The sequence below is a fragment of the Leptodactylus fuscus genome, chromosome 8 (assembly GCF_031893055.1).
Source record: "Leptodactylus fuscus isolate aLepFus1 chromosome 8, aLepFus1.hap2, whole genome shotgun sequence".
Lineage (NCBI taxonomy): Eukaryota > Metazoa > Chordata > Amphibia > Anura > Leptodactylidae > Leptodactylus > Leptodactylus fuscus.
Genome location: NC_134272.1, coordinates 41,595,772 through 41,609,187, shown reverse-complemented (window position 1 = coordinate 41,609,187; position 13,416 = coordinate 41,595,772). Strand labels below are relative to the sequence as shown.

General features: G+C 43.7%; 1 protein-coding gene across 1 annotated transcript in view; it reads left to right on the top strand.

Moving 5' to 3' along the window:
* Positions 1–13,416, top strand: part of CARD11 (caspase recruitment domain family member 11) — a 119,674-nt gene that overhangs the window by 92,696 nt on the left and 13,562 nt on the right. Inside the window, exons 16-19 of the mRNA XM_075285123.1 lie at positions 3,545–3,671; positions 7,052–7,292; positions 8,960–9,053; positions 9,901–9,993. Of these exons, the coding sequence (XP_075141224.1) occupies positions 3,545–3,671; positions 7,052–7,292; positions 8,960–9,053; positions 9,901–9,993 (555 nt within the window). The remainder of the gene's footprint in view (positions 1–3,544; positions 3,672–7,051; positions 7,293–8,959; positions 9,054–9,900; positions 9,994–13,416) is intronic.

The window sequence follows — 13,416 nt, the reverse complement described above, 5'->3', positions numbered from 1 at the left end:
GAAGCTCAACCAGACAGATAAGTCAGATTTCAATAACCGCGTTAAACGAATTCTGTGATAAGGGGAAGAAATACCCCTAGTAGAAAGGGATAATCTGCGGGAGAAAACTCTACCCATAGGCATGACTCTACAGGTAAAGACCAATAATCCTAGCAGGGACTGCATTTGCTTCAAAGTGACCTTGGAGACTGCAAGAAAACCACGAAGCAAATCAGATAAGCGTTCCAGTTTGTCCCCAGGAAGACGGAAAACCATCGAAACGGAATCCAACTCAATACCAAGAAAAGAAAGAACAGTGGTAGGGCCAACCGTCTTCTCAGGGGACAAAGGAACACCGAAACGGGACATCAGGGACCTAAAAGAATCAAGGAGAAACTGACAGCGGGAATCGAAAGCTGGGCCAACAAAAAGAAAATCGTCCAGATAGTGTATAATGGATCTGGACTTGGTTTCATATCTCACCACCCACTCGAGAAAAGAGCTGAAAAGCTCGAAAAAGTGGCAAGATATGGAACACCCCATGGGAAGGCAAGAGTCGAAATAAAATTTACCGTCCATAGAGCAACCCAAGAGATGGTAGCATTCCGGGTGGACCGGGAGGAGACGGAAGGCCGACTCGATATCCGATTTTGCCATAATGGCACCCGGACCCGCCACCCGGAGCAACGACACCGCCCGGTCAAAGGACACGTAAGAGACCGATGCCAAAGACCTGGAAATGCCGTCATTGACCGAAGACCCTTTCGGATGAGACAGATGATGGATAAGACGGAATTTACCACTCTCCTTCTTGGGAACGATACCTAGGGGGGAAACTCTTAGATTGTGAAAAGGAGGAGAGGAAAACGGACCAACAATCCTACCCAAGCTAACCTCTTTATAAATTTTGTCTCGGAGAACCGACGGCAAATCACGGGCAGATTTGAGATTCCTAGAGAAATATGGCTGATCAGAAGGGATAAAAGGAATGAAAAAGCCAAAAACGAAACCATCACTCAGGACCGCGGAAGCTTCCCTGTTGGGGTAAATTTCTAGCCATGGCTGCATCGCGGGGACGCTCACTGGAGTCTTTCTCTTCAGCGGTACCTGGAGATTTCGATCCGGGCTTGACCGGACGAGTGCATCGCAAAGCAGAATGGGCTTCTCCGCAGTGCGAGCATTCGTGCTTGTATTTACACAAGCCGAAGAACCGGCAGTGGCCTTCATTAAAAAGCCAGCAGGCTCCCGGCTTGCGAACGGCCGCCGAGCCGTGAGGAGAGGAGGGTCCGGCGGCCCCAGACTGAAAGGGCTGTTTCTGAGAAGTCATAAGGCGAAGCCAAACGTCAGTGGCCTTCACACCCCAACCCAGTGATGGCTGGAGAGCAAGGCGGCAACGGAAATCTTCGTCATATTTCCACCATGCGCTCCCTCCATGGGACTTAAATGTACTATAGATCGTGTCCATGTACAAAAATAGCTCGGAGCACCGCTCCGGGTGACGCTCACCCATGACACAACCGAGGACAAAAAACGCCTGCATCCAGATGTTCATAGTGCGCGCCACCTTTGGCTTGCGCTCTACAGGGCGATCAGAAAAAGGTCGCCTCTCACGGTCAATAGTATGTTGATCGGTAGAGATTAGCGACCAAATATCAACGAATTGATTATCCCAAATTTTTTGCTTAATTTCCATATCTAGGTGAGCCCCTAGCGGACTAACACCACAGTAAAAAGCATCCTTGTGCAAAGCTGCTAGAGGGGGAGGGGGAGGAGGCGGAGGAGCGACCGAAGCAGCAGGAGCTGCTGCAAGTAGGGCCTTAAGGGCCGGAGCAACAGCAGCAACATCCGAACCCGCCCCCCAAGCCCCAGCAAAATTAAACTCACCAGTAGTCTGCGGCGAAGGAGCAGGCGCAGGAGGCGGAGCAACCGCCGTGGGCACTTCAGTAACCGTGCGAGAACGACTCTCCCCACGAAACGGCTGGACAGCCGAGGAACGAGGCTCCAGCCTATGATCACGACTGCGAGACAATCTACTGTAGCCACCAGAGCTGCAAGAGTCCTCACTTGATGACGGTGAACGCCAGCGGGAAGGCCGTGGTCTCCTCGAGCTGCGACTGTGTCGTGATGGACGCGAGCTGTGGCGAGAGCAGTGTCTATGACACCCAGCGACTCTGCGGCTTCTATGCCCGTGCGAGCCCTGGGAAGAGGTCCCCGAGGATGACCTGGAACGGCGCACTCCACGAGACCTCTCAATAGCACCTTGGCTGGCAACCGGCGATGAAACGCCACCTAGGGAAGGATGAGCAACAAGAGCTGAAATAAGAGGGGGACCCACACCCATACTAGGGGCACTAGAATGCGCAGCATCCGCAGTAGCGGAAATTCCCTGCGCCATATGCAGCGCCGGTGGCGGCAGCTGAGACATAATAATCCCCGTAGTTACAGCAGCACCGGAAACTAACGGAGGAGCAGGGGCCATGCTGCTCGCGGGCACTATCCCAGAAGCCTCCCCCCCTCCCCCTGCAGCCTGAACTACAGGCAGCTGGCCGGGCACTACAGAGGCCGAGTTAACCCCATGCACGCCGGTTGCAGGATCTTCCACCCCCGAAGAGGAACTATGGTGGCCACCCATCACGCCGCGCACACTGCCCGGGGACGCCGACGATTCAAATAATAGAGGGGAGCCCGCGTGGACCGGAAGGCCTGCGAAAGCCCACGAACCGGAAGTGACGTTTACGTCACCAGCCGCGGCCGCGCGCGCGCTCCCAGACTGGGAGCCGCGCGCCTCCCTAGCAACGGACAGTGCCGGCCGAACCCTGGAGGCCCCGGCTCGTCTATTACCGCAGGTAAGGGGAGAAGGGCTGGGACTAAGTCTAGCAGGGGGGCGGGACACCCGGCCAGAGCGACGCTCAGGCCGGGAACACTCACCAGGAACCGCAGGCGTCGGATCAGGCGTGAGCTGGGCTACCAAGCCCTGCAACCACCCAGGACCCTCGGTATTCATCCTGGTTTGCAGAATATTGACCAGACTCTCGTCCGACATCCCTCAGGACACCACAGCCACAGGCAGAGTAAAACTGGAGGAAGACACTCGGTCCAAAGCTCTGCAGGGAGTCAAAGAGGCCAGGTAAAAATTAAACATAGTCTCTTATACATCAGGCTGAACCATAAATCAGCCAATTAGCAGCAGGGGGAACAGAACATAAAATAAACAAAACACAAACTCTAGTGCAAGGAGAAATAAACCCATATCCCCCACATCTCTCTTTCAAGTGGAATGCTCCAGAACAGGCTGAAGATGGCTAACAGAAGTAGCATAAAGGGGGGGTTAAAATTACCAAAAAGGACGCTGTACAGTCAGGAACGCCGGCCCTATTCGGATTGGCGTTCAGTCAGGAACATGAAGCAGGTTGGCTGCAGAAAGTAGACAAGTTACATTATTAGTAATTTGCACATTTCTATAGATGGTTTGAGAGAAGTTCTTTGGTGTAAAAAAAAAAAGAAATGTGAGGTTTTAGAAATTACATTTATATCTGATCAGACCTTATTATCTTTATTCTTGCAGCTTGATGGATGTATTAAGGGAAGAAAACAATCTGTTCCTATGGATGTATGTACGAAAGAAGAAGCTCACTGGACTATACAAAGATGTAAAGGACCAATTACTGTGCATTATAAATTAAACGAAGAAGGTAGACAAAGTTCTTCATACTTTTTTCCTTTTATTTTATGCTACTTTATCTTCTTCACATTAAATTTTTTACACTAGGAAGGAAAAGTCTTGGCATTATGAAAATCACAGGTTTGATAACCATGTTAGGCCTGGTTCAAATCTGCGTTCGATATTCTGTTTCGGGATTCTGCTTGGGGATCCCCCGAACAGAATACAGAATGCACTGACAAGCGGTGAGCTTATGAAAGCACACGGACCTCATACACTATAATGGGGTCCATGTGTTTTCTGCACACTGTCTGCACAAGTCATGCGGAGAGAAAAGTAGTTCATTCAGCCGGATTCTGAGGCGGATTCTGTGTCAAAATCCAGTCCAAATATCCCCGTATGAACTAACCCTAAGGAGTCTCAAGCCTCGGCCTCTGAACCAGCTGAATCTCTGGCAAGATCGAGCAGAGAGCTTGTTTTTAACAGAAGGCCAAATGAGAGAGGAATCTGCTGCTGATTTAATGATGAAATCCTCTGCAAAATCAGTACCAGATTACACCATGTGAACAGGGCCTGATACTTAATGATGATGTTAATAGTACAATTTACACTTTCCTTTTTATTAATGAAGGTAGTCAATGCAGAAACTGAGTGGGTCCCCACAGATATATATACGTGCCCCTACATGGTATAATGCCCCACTTACACACAGTAATACATACTATACTAATATTAATACACATAATGTCTCACAGTGTCCTTGAGATAGCATAATGTCCCACAGTGGCCCTTTAACACAGTATAATCGTTAATTATGTAGATATTCTGTTCTCCCTTAGTCCCAACAGCAGCACAATATGGGCACCAAGACCTTCCCCCTGCGTGTAAATACAAGAGTAATCTAATGGAATAGGGACGAAAGCCTTGTGCTGCTGTTGGGACTAAGGGAAAACAGATTATCTACATAATCAACGATTCCCTGTCCTCCCACAGCAGCACAATACGGTGAGATAGCAAGTAATCCCCTAGGGAGGGTTTTCTCGCTCTACTGAGCTTAACACTGTTCACCCAAAAGCCATGGCTTCTCTAGCACGCATACATAATCTGTAGTGCTTTACAAATGTTGATTCCGAGGACCAGGAGGCAGCAGTATAGATCTGGTCTAGGGGCAAAGCCCTCTTCTTGGTCGAGACTCACCTTGTAGAGTGTGCTTTTAGGAAGGCAGGGGAGACAACCCCTGAGTTGAAAAGCAATTTTGATAGCTTCCTTTACCCATCTAGATATGGTGGGCTTTGAGGCTTTTGTTTCCCAATGAAATTGATGAGATTTTTGATCTCCGGAAGGAGCGAGTATGCTCTAGATAGATCTTCAGGCATCTAGCAAGGTCCAGAGTGTGGAACCTGACTTCTTCAGGTGAAGAAGGAGAAGGGTAAATCACAGGCAAAGATACCAACTGGTAAGTATATCCAGTAACCAAGGAGAATCCAATGATAGATAAAACTTAGCTTTTACTAATGTATAATACAGTCCATAAAAACATTGTGAGATACTGTGTGTGAGTAAAAAGGTATTAATCACAAAAACATACCTAAATGAAAAAACAGACCAACATAAGCATGGCTAACCGCTGACGCGTTTCGAGTACTTCAACTCTTAGTCATAGCGATAATTTCAATCAATTATTTTCCTACATTGTAAAACATCCACAACAATATAAAGACATTTATAAATTCATAAGGTAAGTATTAAATAAATATTGCATAACCTTGATATTTCACATATTTAATATACCGTAATTAACAACTCACTGGATGTGAAAACATACCTTGGAGGAGAAAATTTCAACACAAGAACAAAGATGCTAGTACTAAGTAATTCCATAGGGAAATATGCGATGTTATCAAAAGGAGGCATATAAGGTTCCTGCATTAAGAGGAGCAAGGCTTTACAACAAGGAAAACGGGATGGGGATGCGATCATGTTTTTTTTACCTTGTAGTAAAGCCTTGCTCCTCTTAATGCAGGAACCTTATATGCCTCCTTTTGATAACATCGCATATTTCCCTATGGAATTACTTAGTACTAGCATCTTTGTTCTTCTTGTGTTGAAATTTTCTCCTCCAAGGTATGTTTTCACATCCAGTGAGTTGTTTTGAATTTTGAATCATGATTATTATTGTATCGGACTCAACATCACTGGCATTTGTATATATTTTGTTTTTATCAGCTGTGTGCATACCATAAGGGCTAGTTCACACGTGAACAAAGGGGCGGATTTTGACAGCGGATTTCGCTTCAAAATCCGCCCCTTTACAATGGTGGTCTATTTAGACCACCGGGCTTTTTTTTTTCCGCTAGCGGCAGGCTGCCTTGACATGTCCTTTCTTCAGGCGGAAGCCGCGCGGGCTCAGCCGCGCGGCTTCCGCCCCCGGCAGCTCCCTCCTATGTCGGCTCATTCATTTGCGCCAACAGCAAAGGGGAAAGCCGCGACCGCGATGGTCGCGGCAGGTGGGTTTTGACAAGAGAGAGACGCGGCTCACCGCGTCTCTCTCCGTGTCAAAACCCGTGCGGGCAGTTCACGTGTGAACTGACCCTTATGTGACCCACAGGTGTGAATCACGTAGTTCCAATTTCACATTTGGCTGGCAGGGTATTTATCCTGTGTGCTTTCCATCAGTATTATCGCTATGACTAAGAGTTGAAGTACTCGAAACGCATCAGCGGTTAGCCATGCTTATGTTGGTCCATTTTTTCATTTGGGTATGTTTTTGTGATTAATAACTTTTTACTCACACACAGTATCTCACAGTGTTTTTTTTTTTAATGGACTGTATTATACATTAATAAAAGCTAAGTTTTATCTATCATTGGATTCTCCTTGGTTGCTGGATATACTTGCCTTTTGATAATACTACATATTCGCCCTCATCCGGGAGGCATTGTCCGTGCATCAGAAGATCCCATATTATGCTATGCATTTGTTGTTGGCTGTGGACCCCTCTATTTTTGCTATAAAAGATACCAACTGGCCAATGTTGGAGAGAGAAAGCACTTTGGGCCTGAACCCGGGAAGAAACCTGAGTTGGACTCTATCCTCGAAGAATGTGATGTATGGTTCTTTGTACAGAACAAAGTATTCAATGAGAATATTTTATTCATTCAGATCTAGGATGTGTGATGTGTTATTTCAGTGTTCCCTTTATTTTTTTGAGCTGTGTAATTTGTCTCCACCTGGCCACCCCTAAACATTTCTAGTGGTGATGGTAATGGTTATGCAATTACAGATATTTAATACTTTGCCTTAGCTCTTAGTTGAATCTGTTCTGACATCTCTCCTATCTTACATATAGATCATATATTTAGGGTGTTATTATAGACCTTGGCCCATGCTTTTATTCTTGTTTTTTTGCAGGTTACAGCAAGCTGCGGAAAGATCTTGAGGAAGGGAAAATTCGGTCTGGAGACTCATTTTTCATCCGTTTAAATCTAAACATTTCTAACCACTTGGACAGCTGCACAATGTCGGTCCAATGTGATGAAATTGTCCATGTTCTTGATACTATGCATCAGGGAAAATATGAGTGGTTGTGTGCCAGAATGGATCCATTTACTGACAGAAACCTTGAATTTGGAACTATTCCCAGCTACAGCCGGTATGTGTCGTGTGATTAACCAAATGCTCATTTGGTGGGCAGCTATCTTACCTGATCAGTCATGCTCATGCATGCTTGACCATATGCTTGACTATCCTGAATGAGGAGGAGGCAGTGTAAGCAGGGGTTTGCTTGTAATAATATGAAAACATATTAACAATCCACTGTCCCCTATGCAGTTTGTCTTGGTCACTATAAAGGCTCTTTAAAGGGGCTCTATCATTGGGAAATGTCATTTTTAGATAAGCACATCCTTACATAGCTTTTAGAAAGGCTATTTCACACCTACCTTTAGTATGTAAATTGCCTCAGTAGATTTTGAATAAGTCTGTTTTATTCATATGCTAATGAACTTAGACCGTGCACCGCAAGTGTGTGTGTGCACTGTCTGCTCTGTGTGCTGATGACTCGTCTCTGCTGTGCATACACAAAGAGCAGACAGATACTTCCGGTGCATGGTCTAAGCTCATTAGCATATGAATAAAAACAGACTTATACAAAATCTGCTGAGACAATTTACATACTAAAGGTAGGTGTGAAATGATATTTCCCAATGATAGAGCCCCTTTATACAAGTGAATATCGACTTGTCATATTGTTCTTCAATGCTTGTTATGACCCTGAAATCTGCTGTCTGCTGTGTGTATGTACAGCAGAGGCTGCTGTGCTGATGACTCGTCTCTGCTGTGCCTACACATAGAGCAGACAGTACACACAGATACCTCCAGTGCACAGTCTAAGCTCATTAGCATATGAATAAAAACGGACTTATACAAAATCTGCTGAGGCAATTTACATACTAAAGGTAAGTGTGAAATGACATTTCCCAATGATAGAGCCCCTTTATACAAGTGCCATTCGACTTGTCATATTGTTCTTCAATGCTTGTTATGGCCCTGAAATCAGACCATAGTTCAGAAACCATTGGGTATTACTGGGAAAAATGCTCAATATAGAATCCATATCAATTAATAACTAGATGTTTAGCTGTTCCTCAACATATAACCTTTTATTACCATCAATATACACTAAAAATGTATGCTCAATTGTCAGATATATAAGGATTTGCCTTACTTTTATACACAAGATGACATATCACGTGTATTAGGTGTAACTTGTCTATTACTTACTCTACATAATAGAAACATAGAAGATTGGTGGAAGAAAATTCCCCGCACAGTCCATCTAGCCTGCTCTTATATTATTTTCTTTTTTGTCTTAGAATAGACACGTGTTTATCCCAGGCATAATTCATGTATTGTAGATTTCCCATACACATCTGCTGGAAGTTTGTTCTTTCAGTGAAATAGTATTTCTGACATTACTTCTGACTACTAATAAATAATGTAGTATAGAAAACGTGATACATCTTTAACAGGTGTACGGCAAACTCTTTTTATCTGTATATCTGTAGGCAAACCTGATAGAAGACTGATGCGATTATGTGAATTCCTACTTTTGTGAACCCTAGTGATGACAGAACTACTTTTTGCTGCGGCCAATAGGGCTGACTAGGGGATTCCCTTCTATCGCTTCCGTACCGCTTGTCTTTCTGAGTGTCAATGGTTTATTTCTTTTGCATGTTAATTTTTTTTCATACAGACTGAACCTTTATTATATTATATTTTCTTATTCTAGTTTTGATAACCATTTCTCCTATTCATCAGGGCCCAACAATTATTTTTGGTTAAGCTTCAGAAAATAATACAGAGAAGTAAAGATGAAAGTGATGGTTCCAGTAACACATTGCGAGCCATGAAGGTAAAGTCATCTTTATTGTCATTTATAAGGATCTGTTCACATCACATTAGACTTTACATTCTGCACATATGACCTGGGAAAAGTCTTTGCATATATGAGGACATAAAGCCCTGAGATTTGTAGTTTTGTACCATATAACTAGAGGCTTCTATTTTTACGGTGTGTTGAGCATTTTCCAAAAGCCTCTACATTTGAAAAGCATAGTTTGCCAATGCGGCAAAGGACAAGATACAATATGTCGACAGATGTATTCTATTGTGATCCTGCCTATCTTGCTTGTGATGTAAAAGAGGTGACTGCTGAAATTGAAACCCCTACACAATTATCAAGGGTATGGCTGCTATTAGGCTTAGTGGACAGGGGAAAACGCAGGATTATTGTTCTGCTAGCAATAATTGAATGTTCAAACCCACAGTTTTATGCATATTTTTCGACTGTCATTTTTGCATAATAGTGTAACACTATGTCATTTAAAATACTGTTGTGATCATTGGAACCCCTTAAGTACCAGGGCCCATGTGCAGCTACAACGTCTATAGTTACAAATCTGCATATACAAGTTGATAAAAAAGTTAAAATATGCTTTAGGATGATGTCCCACATTGCAGAATCACAGCTTTTTTTGTTTCAGATTTTTCTGTGTGTTTTTTTCAGTCAAAGCCAGGAGCGGATTGAACAGAAGGGATAAGTATAAGAACTTCCTATATGTTTTCCCATTCCTTTTTTGACCTTTCTTGGCTTTAGCACAAAAAACAGTTGTGTTTCTGCAACATGGGGGCTCAGCCTTAACCGCTGTGTTATTTAATTTAAAAACTAAAATGTATATCTAATTCCCCAATAACCCCAGAATGCCCTTCAACCTGAAGAGTATGCACAGAATGATTCCAAGACCAGTCCTCGGCTTTCAAGAGCAAGCTTCCTTTTTGGACAAATTTTTCAGGTAGTTTCTTGAACCTAGTATCAAATGTATTAGGATATTGGATTATGTGTTAAACATAAACTTTACTGGTTATACATTTACTGGTTATACAATTTTTTTTTCTTCTCGACCCTGCTAACTTAAAGGGGTTGTCCAGGCAAAATTGGACAACCTCTTTAACTTTTAAAGCTGCTGGGGGCAGTGGAAAAAATAAATCATACTCGCCTGTCCTTGATGCTCTAGTGTCCTCCGCGTGCAGTCCAGTCTTTCTGCACTGACGTCTTCTCAAAGTGAAACTGCTCGTTGGCTGTGACATCACAGATCCCAATCAGAAGCCTCAGCGGTCACGTGTCCACTGAGGCCAATCAGCAGCCTCAACAGGCCTCAGGAAGAGACCCATGATGTCACAGTTAGTACCATCACATGCCATTCGCAGATTGGCCAAAGCGGTCACGTGACTGCTGAGACCAATCAGTGACTTCAGCAGAACTCCAGTAGAGAACCATTCATCAGAAACACCAGAACACGTTGGGAGGACACCGGAGCATTGGGGATAGGTGAGTATGAATTTTTAAAAAATTTTCACTGCCCTGACTTTAAAGTTAAAGCGGTTGTCCATTTTTGCCAGGACATTAAAGGGGCTCTATCATTGGGAAAAGCCATTTTTAGATAAGCACATACTTGCATAGCCTTTAGAAAGGCTATTCCACACCTACCTTTTGTATGTAAATTGCCTCAGTAGTCTTTGAATAAGTCAGTTTTTATTCATATGCTAATTAGCTTTCTCCATGCACCGGAAGTGTTTGTGTCTGCTATTGTCTGTATGCTAGCATGGAGATGAGTCATCAGCACAGCAGCCTCTGCTGTGTACACACATAGAGAATAGCAGAGAGGAGTGCACAGTGAGACTTCCGGTGCACAAAGAAGGCTAATTAGCACATGAATAAAAACTGACTTATTCAAAGACTACTGAGGCAATTTACATACAAAAGGTACATGTGAAATAGCCTTTCTAAAGACTATGCAAGAATGTGCTTATCTAAAAATGACTTTTCCCAATGATAGAGCCCCTTTATTCATGTTGTTTGCAAGAAGGATGCTTGTCGATGTTTACTATGATATGGATCACAGTAATGTGAATGTGATGAAATATGTATGTAGACATAGACAAGTTTTATGTACTGTATTAAACTTTCATTTTTAGCATGTATTGTGCGTCTCTGCTTGGGTCCAAAAACTGCACACAACTGCAAATTAAAATGTTACAGTGAATCTATCACCACCAAAATCACTTCTATATCAAATATATATTGTTGTAAGAACGGTTAGTGACATAAGGACTTTTCCAGTGTGAAAGTGCAATCTTGCCCTGGGAAAGTCAAGTTAAACCATATGTAAGTAAGTCAGTTAATCCATATAAAAGTGAGCTGTTGAGTGCACCTTAGATGTGGCCATACCTGCCAGTGCACTAAATTTCACCAGTAATCATCACACATAGGGACCTGTCATTCTTCTTTAGCGTGGGAGGCACTGGTTGGTGACTGCATGTGTAAGCAGGTGCTTTGGTAGTAGTGGCCACACCCAGGTGTACCAAACAGACAGTTTTCATACAACGTCTTTTTTTTACATTTTTTTTATGTAGATTGTGAGCCCCACATAGAGCTCACAATGTACATTTTTTCCCTATCAGTATGTCTATTTTGGAATATGGGATGGAAATCCATGCAAACACAGGGAGAACATACAAACTCCTTGCAGATGGGTTTTTGCCCTTGGCAGGATTTGAGCACCAGGACTCCAGCGCTGCAAGGCTGCAATGCTAACCACTGAGCCACTGTGTGGCCCCCAGAATTTTCATACAACTTCTTGGCAGAAAGTTTGTGGTTTGACACACAAAAGTATGGTTATGATGACATAATAATGGCAAATAAATTGCATATGATGGTTTATAAATGGTTTTGAAGCAATTTTGGTGGTAGTAGACCCTCCTTAAAGATGACCTTTTGACACCTCCAAATATTTAAGTTCTTAGTATCTGTGAATAGGTGTCACTCCAATGATTCCAGCACAGTTGTATTTTATACTTTAGTGTCTACCATTCCTGAGTAACAAGCACATTTAATTTTGTTGCTTGGTGTGCTATTTAAGCTTTGTAAAGTTAGGAGGGCAGTGTAAGACATGGGGGCTTGATTCAGAGCTCCAGACACTGCCTTCTTGATAGGACAGACCCTAGAGCAGGGGTCGGCAACCCCTGGCACGCGTGCCAAGACTGGCACGCGAGGCATATTTTGCTGGCACGGCAGCCAGCTTGAGACTTCACACTAAATTTAGAGAGAGAGCGTCCTTTCAGTGCTCTGGTAGAGCTCAGGTGTAGGACACGCCCCCTTCTCTCCCTGCCCACCAATCAGAGGCGAGCCTCTCACTGTACAGGATAAGGGCTCCCTGGACCTGCTGCTACATGTGAGGAGGAGCTCCTGCCATCTGCAACCCTGAGGAGGAGAAGCAAAGTGAAAGTAAAAACACCAGGTACGTGTGTTACTAACTATTCTCATTAATGTCAGGCATTTGGGGTTATTAATTTAGTTTTAGTAACTCCATGTGCCTCACATTAATAGCAGTTAACCCCATCATGTCCCTCATATTAACCCTGTGTGGCTCACATAAGGGTTACTGATGTGTGAGACATATGGGGGTACTAATAAAGGATCTATATAATGAAGATGTTCACTTATTACCTCCATATGTCTCACATATCAGTGTCCCTTATGTAAAGCACACAGGGGGTTAATGTGAGGGACATGATGGGTTAACTGCTAATACTATGAGGCACATTGAGTTGTAACCTGCAATGCACATGACCAGACTCTTTATCTACAACTGTGGATATAAGTACAGACCTATATATTTCAATTGACCCATATATACAGCCATTCTTTTTGTGGCTGTGTATCTGGGCCAAATTGAAGAACCGAAAACTATGGAGCAGGTCCTATATGTGTCCTATACATCTCCTATATCTGTCCTATATGTCCCCTATATCTGTCCTATACATCCCCTATATGTGTCCTATACATCTCCTATATCTGTCTGCATTTGCAGCCCTGTCAATTCATTTTTAATGTATAGGTCAGTGAAAACCACATGCGTGCCACTTGTCTGCAGGAGGCGTAAGGCTGAGGCCCCACGTTGCAGAAATGCAGCGTTTTTGATGCGGTTTATTTCAGCTAAAAATGGCTACAGAAGGAATGGGAAATATATAGGGAGCTTCTTATACGTTTCCCTTCTGCTCAATCCACTCCTGGCTTAGGCTCAGAAAAACGCAGCAAAATATGTAACAAAAAAAGCTGTGTTCCCTGTGCCTCAGCCTTAGGCTAAAGCCCCACGTTGCAGAAACAGCTTTTTTTCGTTGCACATTTTGCTGTTTTTTTTTAGCCGAAGCCAGGA